General features: G+C 43.3%; 1 protein-coding gene across 1 annotated transcript in view; it reads left to right on the top strand.

Moving 5' to 3' along the window:
• Positions 1 to 20135, top strand: part of syn3 (synapsin III) — a gene marked incomplete at its 3' end in the record, with an annotated part of 112326 nt that overhangs the window by 52376 nt on the left and 39815 nt on the right. The window contains 1 exon segment of the mRNA XM_024294611.2: positions 1001 to 1416. Coding sequence (XP_024150379.2) covers positions 1031 to 1416 — 386 coding nt within the window.

Genomic DNA, 20135 nt, shown 5'->3' with positions numbered 1-20135 from the left:
CCAGACAGTTTAGATCCAGATTCCAGCTCAGACCAGGAAAACCAAGACGTTCATGGATCTATTTGTCTACAAATGGATGATCAGAATGGAGCAGAGCAGGAAAACTTTGGTTCCACTCATTTCACTCGCTGTCACAAATGTAAGCTTTTTCAAACTGCACAATTTTATAAATTTTTATATACTATATAAATTTAGTAGTTTATCATTATTGCAGAACTCTGTTTTAAATATACGGTTTTATGTTTACCAGTTTTAAGTTAATCATTTTCAAGTCTTAATGGAGATATTGACAGCAAATAAATAGGAAAGAGGTCATGTAAATGTTGTTAAATGTAATGTAGTCGAGAAGGTCGGTGCACCAAGCGTTTGTGCTGGTGCACCCAAGAAAGAAAGTTAGGTGCACCGGTGCAACCAGTGCAAAAAGTTAGTCTAGAGCCCTGTTGTTAGAAAAGCTATGGTGAGCTGTTTTACCCGATACACAGACTAAGTTCATACATGGAGTGTGGGTGTCAACAATGTTAAGCTTTTCTATAAGTCCATTGGATAATATACTACATTTGCTGTATTTGTTCAATGTATTTTTCCAGTTTAGCTCATAATAACAGTCTAGAAATTGGTCACATACTGTGCCATCCGTGTTCTTCCACCTCTAGGTTGTGTTTATAAATCAGTTAGAGTGCAGCTGAACAAACTTGTCATACCCAATGGCCCAATTCTGTTTAGTGCACAATATTTTAAAAAATGTGTGCATTTTTTAAGTTTCTTCTCTAAAAAAAGAGTTTTGTTTTCATCTTAACATTATGATAGTCTGAATTTGCAATTGTACCAAATGGATGTTCTGTCACTGTTTCTACTGGTGAAAACCACGATTTTACAGTAAACTTTATTAGTACTGTACTAACGGTAGATGTTTTGTTCTAAAAGAGGTAGATTAGAAATACTTTTCTTTTACTTCAGTTCTCCCTGAGCTCATCTTTATGTGGCTTCATCTGCTTCACAGGTCTCCTGATAGATCCATACGTCCATCACCATGAACTACCTTCGCCGGCGCCTGTCAGACAGCAGCTTCGTAGCCAACCTCCCCAACGGCTACATGATGGATCTGCAGAGGCCGACCCCTTCAGGCTCATCCACGTCCTCCCCTGCCTCCCCGGCTACAGAGAGGCGGCAGCCACCGAGCATCTCCGCCCAAAGCTCTGGATCGGCCTCAGCCCCAGTCTCTGGGAACTTCCTCAGCTCCTTCTCCAGCGTGGTGAAGAGCGCACAGATGGCCCAGAATGTAGCTGCTGCTGCTCACGCTAAATCAGCTGCAACCCCCGCAGCTGAAGGCGCAGCTACAGGGAGCAGCCCGGCAGCCAAAGTGGTGGTACGGAAGCCCAAGATCTTGCTGGTGATTGACGACCAGCACACAGACTGGTGAGTGGCCTTTCTAATAGTTAAGCCTCCTGGAAGGGCTAGTATTTGAACCTGAAACACTTTTTTAAACCATCCGGTGGATTTTTTTCCTGAAAATAAAGCAAGAATAGATTACATTTTTTTGGTTCTGTTTGCATAGACCCTTTTGCCTATTTTCACCATTTAAAAATGCAAAAATATGTTTCAAAACCAGCTCAGAGTTAACCCTTGAACACCGGAGATTTTGCCAGAAACACCTAAATACCACACGATCATTTTCATTCTGTAAATCTGTGACCGTTCACACGATCAGTGAGTCAGCTGAGTTTTATCCAGAGAGAAAGTTTGGAACACATTATGAGTGTAAAGTGTTGCATATCAACACAAGGCTGCTATTCTCCACTTCAGAATTGGCTGTGATTACATTAAATTCATAAACAGTTGGAGAGGTTTGGCAGTTGTAAGAGCATTAAACACTAGAGCTAAAGCTCTGATGTATAAAGGGTTAATCAATGTATTTGGAAAGAAGATGTTGCTAACAAAATTCAGCCCACACATTTGGTCTTTCTTAGTTAAGCCTGTATATATTTTGATAGCTGTTGGCAATAAAAAAATAGCAACTTTTTGAGTTTCTTTGTGTGTAAATTCTGGGGCCCGTTTCAAGAAGCAGGTTCAACAAATTTAGAGTTCAAACCTGAACTCAGAGTCCACAGACTCAAAATTCACAAACTCAGAGTTTTGGGTTTCAGAACAGTTGAAAAGAGTTGATCAATCAACTTAAAGTTGTTAGAACCAGAATCAGGTGTGAGCGTCATGACCATAAAAAGCCCTGATCAATGGAGCAAAGACAGCACTATTCACCATGGCAACGGGAACAAACACCATTAGGGCTTCATACTTCCAGCGACAGAAATTGATGTGTTCCTACAAGCATATGCTGACTACGAGCACATTTTCATCAAAAAGATCAACACAGCTGCAGCGGTAAAAACTGGTAAAAGAAAATATCTGCAGAGTTAATGCGTACTTCTACATTTGAATCAATTCAATTCAGGAGAAGAACTAAATAATGACAGGAAAGTTATTTTGTCACTTGTTAAGTAAGGCAGTGGTCCCCAACCTTTCTGTGGCTACGGACCGGTCAACCCCTGAGGATTTTACCAGAGCCTGACAGTGGGGGTGGGGGGTTGCTAGTTAAAAACTAGGTTATTTTACCATTATAAGATCATGTCATTTAAAAAACATTAATACATGAACAAAATGTAAATAACTAATCAATTATTGATGCTAAATGGGAAACAAATCACAACACTTTGAAGCTCCATGAAAAAGCTTCAAGTGAAACATTTTGAGAGGAGACAGTTTTTACAAAACTAAACTTAAACTCGTGACTTTGATGGCCCCTCTACCTGTACGCGCCATGAAGGTCCCCTTTTCTCCTCCACTCCCCACCCCCGCCCCACTCTCTGAACTGCTCCCTTTTTTTTCTTTCTGTGACCGTTCTAAAGATTAGATTCATTCATGAAAGTCACGTCTCTTTGCAAACAGGTACGTGTGTGGGATTCACCTGTTCTTGCGTCTGTTCTGTCTCTCAATTATCCGATCCATTTGCAAAGAAAGCTTCCACATGCAACTTCTCTATTGTTACATACCGCCAGACTGCTTTTAGCGCTCAAGCTAATCCAGAGAATCTGGTCGATTTTCAAAATAAAAGATTCCTGTCTCAAAAAAAAAATTCTTCCGCGGCACGCTAGCAAAGCGGCCCGGTTGTAGGGGACCTCTGAAGTCTTCTTCTTTTACTTTCGGCTTATCCCTTTCGGGGTCACCACAGCGTAACAGCACCCACTGTTTCGCATCAGTGATTTGGCAGAGTTTTTATGCCAGATGCCCTTCCTGACGCAACCCTGTATTTTGGAGGGCACAGGAACCCAGTTAGGCAGCAGCGTCAAAGACCCAATCTGGATGGAGATCAGTGGACAACCCTGGGAATCGAACCCAGGGCTCCTGCGTGCCAGCACTTCACCTAGACCACTGTATTCTCCGTAATCGGATGAATGACTGTTTTCCTTAACCCCCACCCACCACCCACCTGTAGCTGCCTGGAATATGTTAAAATAAGCATTAATGTAATTTTAATTCTCAAGACTTAAATAATATTCACTGAACAGTTTTTTGTTTTTTGTTTTTTTCGTTTTTAGCATAAAGAGGTATCCATAGCTGGGATTTGAACTCAGCTCTAAGCTTTGGAAAGCAGTTTTGTTGACAACTGAGCTAACATTCAACATATGTAATAAAGCACAGTGGATTACTTGACAGACATAATCAGTGTTTGAGATTTAAAGATTTCTGTTGTTAAGAGTGTAAAATGAGAAAAAGAAAACTGTATTATTAATAACAAGTACCTGGAAAACGCTATTGCTCAAATAAAAATGAATTGGGAAACTCCAGACAATCGACTCGTGTCCTCCAAATCCTCTCCCGATGTAAATAACATTTCCTCTGGATTAATGCAGCCTCCCTGTCTACATGATCCTCTATGAATGGACATGATGTTTTGGTTTCTGCGTGGTGGAAACGTGACGTCTCTGATGTGAATGTTCTCTAAATGTTAATGAGGAACTCATACTTGAACATCCTCCAGTTGTCTTGTCAATGAAAATATACTGCTCATAAAAATTAAAAGGAGCACTTTAAAGAAACACATTAGATACATCAGATCTCAATATGAAGTTGGATATCTATACAAACAACAACAGGGCAGTGTTTTAGGAACAAAAGGATGCTAAGTCTTTTTATGGAAATAAAAGTTTTCAGCCTACAGAGGCTCAATTTTGTAGACACCATAAAATTAGAGTGAAATGAAGATGTGGCAGGCTAGTCCATTTTTTCCTAAACTTCATTTCTGCAGCTCAAAATGCTTTTCAGTATCTTGTGTGGCCCCCACCAGCTTGTATGCATGCTTGACAACGTGGCGGCATGCTTCTAATGAGACGACGGATGGTGTCTTGTGGCATTTCCTCCCAGATCTGTGTGAGGGCATCCCTGAGCTGTTGTACAGTCTGAGGAGCAACCTGGCGGCGCCTAATGGACCCAAACATAATGGGTTTAAGTCAGGGGATGGTGAAGGCCATTCAATGGTTTCAATTCCTTCATCCTCCAGGTACTGCCTACATACTCTTGCCACGTGAGGCCGGGCATTGTCGTGCATTAGGAGGAAACCAGGACCTACTGCACCAGCGTAGGGTCTGACAATGGGTTCAAGGATTTCATCTGGATACCTTATGGCAGTCAGAGCACCATTTCCTAGGCAGTAGAGGTCTGTGCGTCCCTCCATGGATATGCCTCCCCAGACCATCACTGACCCACCACCAAACCTGTCATGTTGAACCACGTTGCAGGCAGCATAACTTGCTCCTTGTCTTCTCCAGACTCTTTCACGTCTATCACAGGTACTCAGGGTGAACCTGCTCTTGTTGTGAAAAGTACAGGGCGCCAGTGGAGGACTTGCCAATCCTGGTGTTCTTGAGCAAATGCCAGTGGAGCTCCACAGTGCTGGGCAGTGAGCACAGGGCCCACTACAGGACGTGGGGCCCTCAGGCCACCTTCATGAAGTCTGTTCCTGATTGTTTGGGTAGAGACATTCACACCAGTGGCCCTCTGGAGGTCATTCTGTAGGGCACGAGCAGTGCTCAGCCTGTTCCGCCTTGCACAAAGGAGCAGGTATCGGTCCTGCTGAGGGGTTGAGGACCTTCTACGGCCCTGTCCAGCTCTCCCAGAATAACCACCAGTCTCCTGAAATCTCCTCCATGTTCTGGAAATTGTGCTGGGAGACACATTAAACCTTCTTGCTGCAGCACGTGTGGATGTGCCATCCTGGAGAAGTTGGACAACCTGTTCAACTTCTGTAGGGTTAAGGAATCTCCTCATACTGCCAGTAGAGATAATTATCAAGCCAAAATCAGCACGAGTGGAAAACCAGCCAAAAAAGATCAAGAGGGAGAAACTTGAAATGACCTCCACATGTAACACCAGTCCTGTTTGAGGGTTTTCTAATTGTTGCCACTGAAGTGCACCTGTTGTTAATTCCATGAACACCAATTCAGCTGAAATTGATTAACGAGGCCCTTAGCTGCTGAACCAACCAGAAAATTATCAGACAGGTTTGATTTAATTCATGACAGGCCGGGCTACACGGTGGAGCAGTGGTTAGCGCTCTTGCCTCACAGCAAGAAGACCCCAGTTCAAATCCCGGCTGGGGGATTTGGGACCTTTCTGTGTTGAGTTTGCATGTTCTACCCGTGCATGCGTGGGTTTTCACCGGGGACTCCGGCTTCCTCCCACCGTCCAAAAACATGCTTCATAGGTTAATTGGTGACTTTAAATTGCCCCTAGGTGTAAATGTGTGTGTGATTGAGGCCCTGCGACAGAGTGGCGACCTGTCCAAGGTGAACCCCGCCTTCACCCATCAGTAGCCGGGATAGCCTCTGGCACCCCCCCGACCTCGAAAGGGAAAAAGCGGACAAAAAGATGAATGAATGAATGAATAATGTCAGGCCCAGTAGAAAAGTGTTCTTTTATTTTTTTGTGAGCAGTGTATAAATGTTCTCAAAAGCTACAAGCTTAAAGAACATTAGCTTAGCATCTTACCTGAAATCCATACAAAAGTGCTAACCTAACCTTAGATATTAATATTAATATTTAAATATTAGCATGCTAACTTAAAAAATGTAATGTTTTCATGTTTTTGTTTGATAAAATTAAGATATTCATCATGATATTTGCTGTTTTGTGGGTATGTTTATGTTTGCTATCGCTAGCTTTCCTAGGGTTTGGGTAAATGTTTACATTTGTATTGGTGACAATTTTTTTATTTTTTTTAATGGAAAACTAGCCCTAAATTAATATAATATACTTTGGTAGAAACAATCTTATCTCCAATATTTATTTTCGATAAGTTTGCTTTTGACATTTTTCAGTTGCTTCCTGCATTTAATAATAACGGATTAGCTCAGAGCGCTTACTTTGTGTATCCATTATTCATTCACACCTCATTCATACTTGGTGATGGTAAGCTACTGATGTAGCCACAGCCGCCCTGGAGCACGCAGACAGAGGCTTGGCTGCCAGTACGCGGCTACGGCCCCTCTGCCCCCTCTGACCATCATAAACGTTCACACGGCAGTGGAGTCACACTGAAGGCAGGCAGGGTTAAGTGCCTTGCCCAAGGACACGACGACGGTTGGCTGGCAGGAGCGGGGATCGAAATGCCGATCCTTCGATCATTGGCCCACCTGCTCTACCTCCTGAGCTACTGTCGCCCCCATTTAAGCTAGGTTAGCTTATTTAGGGGACTTTCCTGTAACTCCTAGAGGAATCATAACTCATTTTTTCTTGACAGTTTTTCTTCAGTTTGCTAGCTTATGGGACTTTATGAATGCAGAAGACTTTTAGAAACCCTGCACAACATTTGGAACTGTTTAACTTTTTAACATCCAGGCATTAGCTTCAGTGTTGACATTCTTTTGACCACTGTAACTCTTGATCATCAGCGTCATTCATGCGTTTTGCTTTTCCTTTTTCACACTTTTGTACAATCTGATGCTGCTCCTTAGTAGAATTTGTTATTTTAAAGAACCTACATCATCATGTTTGCCTCACGTCATTACACAACTACTCATCTGTCACATAATGGGACAAACACCTTGACCTGTTGACCTCAGTGAAGCTGCTGAATTCATCAATAGCTTTAGAGTCATGTAGAGATGCTTCCTCTGCGAGAAGATCAGGTCAGGAGCTGAACTTGAGCTCTGAGTTAAGACCCCCTGCTGGCATATAAGTCAGCTCATTCACAAACAGTTGAAGCACAGTTTTTATCACCCTGCCAGACTCCTGACTACAGTACTATGGAGAGAAAATAGACTCACTCTGATTTGTGCGTGCATAATTCTTGATTTGTAACTCATAATAATTGTGCATAAGTAAAAAAAAATAAAAAATAAAAAACATACAATTTACACATGGACAAAGTAAAATTACAACAGCTTGATAATAATTACACATGCAAATCTTTAAAAATTACACACAAATCACCTCTTACGCACACACAACACATCAGTTACACACAAATCTATCGTGAGACTCTTTTCACATCTCATAAAATTGGCCGTGAGTGATGTTTTCAAGTACTACTAGAATGCTCGTTCATCATAGTTTTCTTATAAGAAGGCCCTGTGGTGCTTTCAGATTCAGACATTGTGTTAACTCGTCAACATTATTTTATTCCTTCTCTTAAGTCTTTCTCTCTGTTGGATGATTTTTTCTGTCTCTTTGGCCTAATTAACAAGAAGTGTAGTATGATGTCTAGAGTTGATTGTGTAACCGAGAAGCTTTGTTTCATGGTAAATGAAAGATAATAGCAACGATTGACCACATGGTGGTGGTGTTGTTGCTTACATATAAAGTGAAGAACAGATCCGTTTGTGACCAACAGGTGGCGACATTAGTGCTTTGTTGGCACAGGGCAAACAGATGAACATTGGAATTAAACAACAGAAAAGAGGATTTCATTCTTGTTCTAGTTTCAAAGTCTGGTCAGGAAAAAAAAGACAAATATGACTTTAGAGGTTTGAACTTTAATTTGACCAAATCGATGATAGTCTCAGAAATGGAGGGAGATGTGATTGACTTTATTTCCAGATGGGTTTAATCTTGTACTCCAGTCTTCAATCCAACAGTGACTCTGAGAGCTCAGCACACGAATTCCAATATGCTCGCTCCAATGTACGTTGTTGCATACATGGCAAATAAAAGACCTTGAACCTTGTTTGCACAGGTCTGGAGGAAAACATTCAAACTTGTCCCATTCTGAGATTACTGCCAGCCTCCTACAGACGTTTTGGAAAGAGCTGAAAAGCAGCAGTGAGGCGTTTCTCACAAGGATCCTTTGCATGGATTTGGATGTGTGGCAAAGCCGCAGAGGCCACTTCAAACCGGCAGGCAGAAACCAGAAAGTGATTGCTCAATTTCCAGACACATGAAAAATGCACTAAAGCGGCAAATGGTTGGCCTGCAGCTCTGGCACACAGGCTGAGGCGTGGTGCGCTGCAGGACAGTCAGAACTCCAGCCCTTCTGTCGGTCTATGAATATAAAAACAAGCTTCCACCGTGTCCTCTGAGCCGGTTTGATCTGTAGCCGCTGTCCAAACATGCAGTTTCCATGAATTAATGTTGATCTGATCCTCACGCTCATCTGTTTGACTTGAAATGTTTTGTTTGGAGACTAAGCTGCCAGCTCCAGCGTTACAACTGCAGCTGACTGACAGATGAACAGAAACGTCCACAAGTCTTCAGCAAACAAAAGGAAAAGGGAAAACTCAAGGATTCTCTTCAGATCTCGGTACATAAAAGCTTTTTTTAGTTGTTGAAAAACTTGAATTTAAAGTCCCACTCCCATATCTTTTGATTTGTGCTCAAAGTGTTCCCAGATGTATTTTATTTTGATGATGATGTTTTTAGACAACATCAACATTTTCTAAGACATAGTTTCTGCAGAGCGGCAGGATTTCATTAGAAATTCACCTCTGTGTTGTGGGCGGGACTGTTTGAATGAAGCAACCCCGCCCCCTTTCCCCACCTCATTGCTGAGAGCTTTCTGTTTACACTACCTCACTCCCACTAGCTTACAGCTCCTCACCCCAATTACTAGTGCAACAGAAAACGGTAGCAATATCGTTTCTATGCAGTCGTCCAGTTCTGATCCAGATTCCAGCTCCAACCAGGAAAACAAAGACGTTCATGGAGCTATTAGGTGGACGGATCAGAGTGGGGCGGCTGTAACGAGTATCCGGGTACTCGAATGCTTGCAATTTGTTCCCGAAAATTGGAATACAAATGTTCGCGAAGTCCAAGATCACTGATTCGCGATCTTTATAAATGTATTAAATTGTAGTAAATTATGATCAAAATATCATCTGGGGATCGATGTATTTTTGCACTGAAATGCAGATTAATGTAGGATTTTCAGTTTACAAACTAAAACAAAGCCGAAAGAGCCGCAGTACTGCTACCGGAAGTAAACACATCTTCTTGACGGTAAAGCTTCCGGTTTTCAAAGTAAAACTAGCGAGAGCTTTTTTCTGTTCAAAAACTGAGACTGAACTTCCGCTCACAGACATAACTTCTAAAAAAATGAATTAGCTTTAACATCGGAGCTTTAGCTTCTGTGTTTACATTCTTTTGGTTATGATAACTCTTCAACATATGACGCAATTAACAAAACTCCATCTTATTTTGAACAAACGCATCCTCGCGCTGCTGAAAGGTGGATGTAATCAACGTGAATCAGCTGATTCTGCTGTGGAAAAAAAAAATTGCTTTTTTCATACGGACTCTGCACCAATATGTGATGCTTAGAACGTAAAATGTTGAACTTTGAGGATAAAAAACTGTGGAGAACATTTTCAGGTTTTTTCTTTTAAATGATCTACAACAGCAGTGATTTTTATCCTTTTTATGTTGTTTATGTTACCGCTGAACCAGAAGATTGATAAAAAAAACTTTTAAAATGACAAACAAAATGTCTTTTTATCCGAATCTTTGTTTACTTTTCAGTTTTGTTCACTCTGATCTACCTTCTAAATAAAGGTATAATAGAAATAAATTAAATTTAATCCATCCAGTAAATAAACATACAAATAGCAATAAACTTCTTCCTCTTTTCCTTTGGGCTTTTCCCTTCAGGGGTCGCCACAGCGAATCAGTTTCCTCCATCTAAGCCTGTCTTCAGCATCCTCCACTCTAACACCAGCCACCTTCATGTCTTCATTCACTGCATCCATAAACCTCCTCTTTGGTCTTCCTCTAGACCTCTTTCCTGCAGCTCTAGACTCAGCATCCTTCTACCAATATATTCACTGTCTCTCCTCTGAACATGTCCAAACCATCTCAGTCTGGCCTCTCTGACTTTATCTCCAAAACCTCTAACATGTGCTGTCCCTCTGATGTATTCATTCCTGATCCTATCCATCCTGGTCACTCCCAAAGAGAACCTCAGCATCTTCATCTCTGCTACCTCCAGCTCTGCTTCCTGTCTTTTCTTCAGTCCCACTGTTTCTAGTCCAAACAACATGGCTGGTCTCACCACAGTCTTGTACACCTTTCCTTTCATTTGTGCTGAAACTCTTCTGTCACACATCACACCTGACACTTTTCTCCACCCATTCCAACCTGCTTGCACTCTCCTCTTCACTTCTTTTCCACACTCTCCATTACTCTGTACTGTTGACCCTAAATACTTAAACTCCTCCACCTTCTTTATCTCTTCTCCCTGTAACCTCACTCTTCCACTCTGGTTCCTCTCATTCACACACATGTACTCTGTCTTACTGCGGCTAACCTTCATTCCTCTCCTTTCCAGGGCAAACCTCCACCTCTCTAACTCCACCTCCACCTGTTCCCTGCTCTCACTACAAATCACAATATCATCTGCAAACATCATAGTCCATGGTGATTCCTGTCTAACCTCATCCGTCAGTCTGTCCATCACCATTGCAAACAGGAAGGGGCTCAGAGCTGATCCCTGATGTAATCCCACCTCCACCTTGAACTCCTCTGTCACCCCTACAGCACACCTCACCACTGTCTTACAGCCCTCATACATGTCCTGCACTGCTCGGACATACTTCTCTGTCACTCCAGACTTCCTCATACAATACCATAGTTCCTCTCTGGGCACTCTGTCATAAGCTTTCTCCAGATCTACAAAGACACAGTGGAGCTCTCTCTGACCTTCTCTGTACTTCTCTATCAACATCCTCAAAGCAAATGTTGCATCTGTAGTGCTCTTTCTTGGCATGAAACCATACTGCTGCTCACAAATGTTCACTTCTGCTCTTAGTCTGGCTTCCACTACTCTTTCCCACACCTTCATTGTATGGCTCATCAGCTTTATTCCTCTGTAGTTACCACAACTCTGCACATCTCCCTTATTCTTAAAAATGGGCACCATCACACTTCTCCTCCATTCCTCAGGCATCTTCTCACCACCTAAGATCCTGTTGAACAACCCGGTCAAAAACTCCACTGCCATCTCTCCTAGACACTTCCATACCTCCACAGGTATATCATCAGGACCAAGAGCCTTTCCACTCTTCATCCTCTTCAAAGCCCCTCTCACTTCACCTTTACTAATCTTTCTTACTTCCTGCTCCACAACCGTCACCTCTTCTACTCTTTGTTCTCTCTCATTCTCTTCATTCATCAACTCTTCAAAGTATTCTTTCCATCTTTCCATTACACCACTGACACCTGTCACCACATTACCATTCCTATCCTTGATCACCCTAACCTGCTGCATGTCCTTCCCATCTCGATCTCTCTGCCTTGCTAGTCTGTACAGGTCAGTCTCTCCCTCCTTACTACCCAACCTAGCGTACAAGTCATCATAAGCTCTTTGTTTGGCCTTTGACACCTCTACTTTCACCTTACGCTGCATCTCCCTGTACTCCTGTCTACTCTCCTCAGTCCTCTCAGTGTCCCACTTCTTCTTAGCTAGTCTCTTACTCCGTATACACTCCTGCACCTCCTCATTCCACCACCAAGTCTCCTTATCAACTCTCTTTCCTGATGACACACCAAGTACACTCCTACCTGTCTCCCTGATCACATTAGCTGTAGTTATCCAGTCATCTGGGAGTACCTCCTGACCACCCAGAGCCTGTTTCAACTGTTTCTTAAAAGTCATGCAACAATCTTCTTTTTTCAGCTTCCACCAGTTTGTCCTCTTCTCTGCCTTTGCCCTCTCTTTCTTCATCTTCTTCACCACCAGAGTCATTCTACACACCACCATCCTGTGCTGTCTGGAAACACTCTCACCAACCACTACTTTACAGTCACTGATCTCCTTCAGATTACACCGTCTACACAAGATGTAGTCTATCTGTGTGCTTCTACCTCCACTCTTATAGGTCACTCTATGTTCCTGTCTCTTCTCAAAGAATGTATTCACTATCGCCATTTCCATCTTTTTTGCTAAATCAACCACCATCTGTCCTTCTACATTCCTCTCCTGGATACCAAACCTGCCCATCACCTCCTCATCACCTCGGTTTCCTGCACCAACATGACCATTGAAATCTGCACCAATGACAACTCTCTCATTTCCAGGGATGCTCATCATCACTTCATCAAGATCCAACCAGAACTTCTCCTTCTCTTCCAGCTCACATCCTACCTGTGGGGCATACCCACTAACAACATTGAACATGACACCCTCCATTTCTATCTTCAGACTCATCACTCTATCTGACACTCTTTTTACCTCCACAACACTCCTAACAAACTCCTCCTTTAGGATAACTCCTACTCCATTTCTCTTCCCATCTCCACCATGATAGAACAACTTGAACCCTGCTCCTAAACTTCTAGCCTTGCTACCTTTCCACCTGGTCTCCTGGACACACAGTATGTCTACCTTTCTCCTCTGCATCATGTCCACTAACTCTCTACCCTTTCCTGTCATAGTTCCAACATTCAAAGTCCCGACTCTCAGTCCAACACTAGTGACTTTCCTCTTCTCCCTCTCCCTACGAACCCGCCTTCCTCCTCTCCTTCTTCCACCAACAGTAGTCCAATTTCCACCGGCACCCTGTCGGTGAACAGCACCGATGGCGGTCGTTGTTAACCCGGGCCTCGACCGATCCGGTATGGATTTCATAGGTCTGATTCGCATATTTGATTTGGCAAGATTTTACGTCGGATGCCCTTCCTGACACAACCCTCTGTATTTATCCGGGCTTGGGACCGGCACAATGAGACCCTGGCTTGGGCCCCCTCGTGACTACATTGGATGCCCTTCCTGACACAACCCTCTGTATTTATTCGGTGGACCAGCACAATGACACCGGTATGGGCCCCCTCGTGGCAACATTGTACACATAGCAATAAACATTATATTATATTATTTATATTAAAAATTAAGAAACGTGGTTCGATTCGTGAATCGTTGAGCTTGATTTATTAATCAAATCGGATCGCTAACTAAGCAACGATCCACAGCCCTAGTCACAAATGTGATTTTTTTTTTTCAAACCCCATTTCAAACTCATCTGTTCCTGATTCACAACAATTTGAATAAACAAATACTCAGAAATACAATTTTAATCTTAATTTCCTTGTCCTCCATCATCAGAAAAAATGCCTCAAGAACAGGTTAAAAATAATCATTTTATTCAGAGTGGTCTGTCTAATTATTTAATGACAAGACATTTAACTGAAAGTGCTCTGTAGTATTTTACTCTCATGCTCATTTGAAATGCTCTATTTTAAGAACTTTGCCTCTTAACAGAAACTAGATGCTTTAGTGCAGCAGAAGAAAATTAGCTTTAGGATTATTCAAATAATATAATCATTCTGACAGTAGATTAACCCTTTCACCATTGTTTTGCTCAGTTACCTGTTAAAAATCTAAATATGAATGACAAAGCTTTATTCATTAGATTAAAATGTACCCAAGTTTGAATAAATTAACTCATCCTTTATTCAAATCAATACCACCAAAGCCAGATTGGAGGCATGAAAGAGCCTTAGGCTGTAGATTCCTGAGCTCGTTGGCATCCTTCTGTCTCTAGAGACAATGGAGTCTGCACCCTTCCTGTGTTTTTTTTTTTTTTAATTTGTGGAGCTGCAACGTCGGCTGTGGCTGAATAGGCCAATGCGGGAAATGCAATTCCTACCACACTTGCTGCAATTGTAGCCACTGGTAGGAGCCGTTTGGGGAACAGTGGCAGACTGAGTCCTTTGCTGTTTGCGACTCTTCCTTTCCACACGCCGGATCTCTCTCTTCTCCTCGGCCTGCTTGACGCCAGTTTTGACATTTGCACGCCAGCTAGAGCGGTCGGAGGTTGCTATCTCGAGATCTGCTGGGTTGATGCTGCATAACTTCAGATCCCTCTTGCAGACATCCTTGTAGCGCAGGGCAGGTCGTCCGGTTGGCCGTGTTCCTGTGGGTAGCTCGTCGTAAAGGATGTCCTTTGGAATGCGGCCATCATCCATCCTGCATACATGTCCAAGCCAGCGCAGGCGCCTCTGGGAGAGGATGGTGAACATGCTTAACATCCCTGCCTGGGCCAACACGGCTGTGTTGGTGATGTGGTCCTGCCAGGTAATGCCGAGGAGTTGTCTGAGGTTGCGCATGTGGAAGGCGTTCAATCTTCGCTCTTGGTGCGTGTAAAGGGTCCAGGCCTCGCTGCCATACAGAAGGGTGCTCAGCACGCACCCCTGGCACACCTTCATCTTTGTGTTGAGGGTCAACATGCGATTGTCCCACACACGCTTCGCTAGGCAGCCCATGGCGGTAGCTGCTTTGCCTATCCACGTGTTGAGCTCGGCATCAAGGGATAGATTGCTGGAGATAGTGGAGCCGAGGTATGTGAACTTGTCCACCACCTCCAGGGTGTGGTCGCCGATGGTGATTGTGGGAGTGGTGCTGACATCCTGACCCATGATGTTGGTCTTTTTGAGGCTGATGGTTAGACCGAACTCTGTACATGCCTCAGCGAAGCGAGAGATGAGTCGCTGGAGAGCAGCTGCCTTGTGAGCAGTGAGGACGGCATCATCGGCAAAGAGCATCTCCCGGATGAGGACCTTGCGCACCTTTGTCTTTGCTCTGAGGCGAGAGAGGTTGAAGAGATTCCTGTCGCTCCGTGTGTGGAGGAAGATGCCATCTTCAGACTCGCTGAATGCATAGCGTAGGAGCAGGGAGAAAAATATGCCGAAAAGTGTTGGAGCCAGGACACACCCCTGTTTCACGCCGCTCTTGATTGGGAAGGGGTCTGATGATGATCCGCCATATTGAACAGTGCCAAACATATTGTCATGGAATGATGTGACCATCTTCAGAAGGTTGTGAGGGCATCCAATCTTGTGGAGGAGGGCAAAGAGGCCAGACCGACTGACCAAGTCAAACGCCTTTGTCAGGTCGATGAAGGCGAGGAACAAGGGACGTCGCTGTTCGCTGCATTTTTCCTGCAGTTGCCTGAGGGAGAACACCATGTCGATGGTTGATCGCTTGGCCCAGAACCCACACTGCGACTCAGGATACACACGATCAGCAAGTATCTGCAGGCGGTTGAGGACTACCCTGGCGAAGGCTTTTCCCACGATGCTGAGGAGGGAGATCCCGCGATAGTTATTGCAGTCACTGCGGTCACCCTTGTTCTTGTAAAGCGTGACGATCTTCGCATCCCGCATGTCTTGGGGTATTGTTCCCTCTTCCCAGCACTGAAGCAAGAGTGCATGAAGATGTCTGAGGAGGGGGCTCTCTCTTGCAGTCTTCACAACCTCTGGCGGGATTCCGTCGCTGCCAGGTGCTTTTCCACAGGACAGCGAGTCAATGGCTCGGCTGAGCTCCTCAATGGTGGGCGGTGAGTCGAGTTCCTCCATGGTGGACAGTGGGGTGGTGTTCTCCATGGCTATGTACGTTCTCTCTGGAGTACAGCTCCCCATAGTGCTCGACCCATCTCTCCATCTGTTCGCTACGGTCCTTAATGATGCTGCCAGAGGTGGACTTGAAAGGTGCGATCTTGATGACGCTTGGTCCAAATGCTTTCTTCATTCCCTCGTACATGGCACCGGTGTTTCCGCAGTATGCAGAGGTCTGGATGTCACTGCAAAGCTTCAGCCAGTAATCATTGGCGCACCTGCAGGCGACCCTCTTGTCATTGTTGCAGGCTTCTCTGTAGGCCGCCAGTGTCCTCTTGCAGGGCTCCCTCTTATACTCCAGGAGTGCAGCGCCCTTGGCTGCTATGGAAGGGCTCCATCTATTCAATACTATCATCGAACCAGTCCTCTTTCACCATTGTTTTGTTCAGATACCTGTTAAAAATCTAAATATAAATGACAAAGCTTTATTCATTAGATTAAAATGTACCCAAATTTGAATAAATTAACTCATTCTTTATTCAAATCAATACCACCAAAGCCAGATTGGAGGCATGAAAGGGCCTCAGGCTGTAGATTCCTGAGCTAAGATGGTTAATATTGAACTATTTCAACATCTTATTCCCCCTGACAAATTTGCATGCCCCGCCCCTCTGTCCGTCGCGCAGGAAATTTGCAGCTCACATAAAATGTGTTTCTGTCGCCGCGCCGCGTGTGGGAGGAGCTGCTACTCTGTCTGTGGATGTCTCACTTATAATGAATGGGAGATGTCAAGGAAAACGTTTTTTGACTTGCTGGATGTTTCTATTAAATCAAAGCTCCCCAAGCTCCGAGCAGTAAACCTGTGGCCCACCGCTCTTTTACAGCGCTGTGATCCGCTGCTCCCGCCTGTCAAACATGTGATCCTGAGATTGACGCACCGCTTAACAATTCAAAACAAACAGGAAATACAAAAAGGAGGAAAACCCCATGTGGAAACGCAACTACATAGATGTCTGCAACGCCAGAAACGGGAGCATATAAAAAGCCGTGCAGTCATACTTTGCTTCACGCACCTCCCACTTATCCCTTCGCAAAGTTCCATCCACAAACCAAATGTTTATTGTTGTCACACCCCGGCGTGCCACTGTATTTTGCGTGCCCTAGGTTGCCGACCCCTGCGCTACAGGCTAAACCTAGATATATACATGAACCCTACTGTGCCCTGAGCACGTCTGACCATTGAAGGTCCGTGTGTTTCATTTTGTTCCACTGTCACACACAGTTTAGGAAACTGAGCATAGCTGGCTCTAAAAATGGCTGAAGGAATTTAATAGACTCTGGAATGAAATGGTTTGTATGTCAAATCTTATATTTAAGGCCAATGCTCCAAACCTTTTGTGTTTTCCATAAGACTGTCAAGGTTAACACATTAATGCATGCAGTTAATTTAAAAAAATGATTGCGTACAGAAAGAACTGGATTGCCACGGTGAGCGATTGTCATCACTAGAGTAAAATGCTGACATAATGGATGAGCGTGTTGCGAAACTAAAAGCAACATGTGAGAAGCTACAAGCCTCTAACGAAAAGCTAACGACTAAGCTAACGGACATGGAGGCGCGAAATAATTAATGTGCGCTTGGTGGACCTGCCAGAAGGAAGTGAAGGCCCCCATCCCTCCAAGTTTTCTACACAACTACTCCAAGAAGTTTTTGGTTGAGACACGTTTCCCACACTCCCAGAACTGGACCGTGCTCATCGGAGCTTAGCTCCTAGACCGGCTCCTGGAGAGAGGCCGTGGACTGTTATTTTGTGCTTTCACCGTTATCAAAACAAGGAGCTGCTCATCCGGGAAATGCGAAAATGAAAGAAGTTGAAGTACCGGGATAAGTCTTTCCGGTTATATGAAGACTACTGCCCAGAAGTGGTAGAACAGAGAAAAACTTACAAGACCGTGATGTCGGACCTGTACAAGATGGGTCTGAAGCCTTCAGTGCTCTTCCCAGCCCGACTGCGGATCACCAAACCGGACGGCACCCGTGTTGTATTTGACTCAGCAACGGAGACTAAAAACTTCGTGAGGACTTTCCTGCGGACTGAACAGACTACTTGGTTGTAGATAAGTATGGGACACCTGACTGTAACAACAAGTCAGAGTCAGATGGATCCATATGCAGTCTTTTATTTAAGGAGCTTGGGTTTGACGTGGTGAACTTGGCAGAGATCAGGAACGGCGAAGGGTTTGTCAGAGGCTGAGGCAGGCCAGTGGTGAAGGACAGTCGAGGGTCAGGCACGGCGAGGAGTATGTCACAGGCTGAGGCAGATCGGTGGTCAAAGACAGGCTGGGGTCGAAGCAGGCTTAAACAGGAACAGGAGAAAAGGAGGTAACGCTCGGCATTGGAGGAATTAACCAGAACAAGACTTCGCACCTGAGCACAGACTGAAGCCTCCTTATAAATGTTTGTGGTGATTGCTTGAATGAGCGACAGCTGGTGAGGTCTGGGAACAGCGGGCAGAGGAAATGGAGTGAAGATGAGGCTCAGGAGAGATTAGAACTCAGGCGATGGCTCCCTCTGGTGGTCAGAGGGGAAAACAGGCTTATTAATGACACCTGACATATCTGCATACTGTTTTTTTCCTTTCTTTCTCGCTTCGCTTTCTCCTCCCGTGCTTACAGTTTAAAAGGCATAAAGTATTCATTTATCTTTAATTATTATTGCTAATATTATTTTTTATTTATCTATGCGTATCAGGGTAAAATACATTATGTGCACGTACGTGTGGGTATGTTTATTTGTGGGGTTATGTAGTTATGGGAGTTCTGCATTCAGGCAGGGCAGGGGTGCTGCTTATCTCTGCTGCTAGAGTCACCTGATGGGTCATCAAAGTTTATTTTCTGGGTTTTGGGATTCTGCTTTCAATGTCTGATATACTGAAATATTTATATCTTAAGTCATGGACATTTTATTTTACCAGTCGGGATATATGCGTGTATATATTTATTTATTTTTTCATACGAATATGACCAACACGTTTTTTAGAAAATTCTTTGTAATGGCTGGCTGCATTAACATTATTTCTTGGATTGTAAAAGGCCTGAATAATCCTGTTAAAAGAAAGAAGGCATTAACACACCTGAAAAATATAAAAACTGACATTGCTTTATTCCAAGAAACACATGTCAAAAGCTCAGACAATCTCCGTTTGCAAGGCGGGTAGGTGGGACAGATATTTCATTCATCTTTTCAGAGGAAGGCTTGAGGGGTCGCAATACTGATAAATAAGAATGTATGTTTCCTCCTCTGTTGTATGTGATAGTAATGGTAGATATCTGATTGTAACTGGTACGTTATATAATTTTAAGGTCGTTCTGGTAAATATATACGCCCCTAACTATGATGACCCTCTATTCTTTTCTCATGTTTTGGGTCAGTAGCCCTGTTTAAATTCTCAACTGCTTTTTATGGGAGGGGATTTTAATTGTATGGACTCTGGGATGGATAGGTTGTCTATGAAACCAGGCTATGCCATGTCAAAATCTGCCTCTCACTTACAGTCATTCTTCTCTACCTATGGTATTTCAGATATCTGGCCCTTTTTACACCCACAGGCTCGATAATATTCTTTTTTTTTTTTAAATGTGCATCAGTCCTATAGTAGGATTGATTATTTTTTTACAGATAACAAACTTATACAGAATATTCAGTTATGTGACTATCAACCTTTCATTATGTCAGATCATGCACCTCTTGTATTAAAACTAAACATACCTGAATTTTCTTCTCTTAGAAGGCAGTGGAGATTTAACTAACTCTTACTGAACAATGAAAACTTTCTTGAGTTTATTTCGGATCAAATCTCTCAGTTTATGGAATTTAACTTGACACCTGACGTCTCTATAGCATCTGTTTGGGAAGCCCTTAAAGCCTACCTTAGAGGCCAAATCATATCTTTTTCAGCCAAAAAGAAGCACGATTCATTAGAACAGTGTTTTTCAACCTTTTTTGGGCCAAGGTACACTTTTTCCATGAAAAAAATCCCGTGGCACACTTGCATTCAAAAAGGTAAAAAAAATTAGTCTGTAATGATGCACAGTCCCTCCACAATCTAATGTACATTTTTTATATAAGTGGGAAGCATCATTAATCAATTTGCTCAAGTTAAACGTATATTTCGTCGAAACAGTCTACATTTATTATCATTAATGAATGATTAAAAAAATAAAAAAAATAAAAAAACTTCTAAATAATCAGTTTTTATAATGTTTTTTTTCTCTCTTTTTTTAAATACTTCCAAAACTATCAGACAAAGTAAAAACAACGT

Source organism: Oryzias melastigma, linkage group LG23 (assembly GCF_002922805.2).
Source record: "Oryzias melastigma strain HK-1 linkage group LG23, ASM292280v2, whole genome shotgun sequence".
NCBI lineage: Eukaryota > Metazoa > Chordata > Actinopteri > Beloniformes > Adrianichthyidae > Oryzias > Oryzias melastigma.
This window is presented reverse-complemented; position numbering and strand designations above follow the sequence as displayed.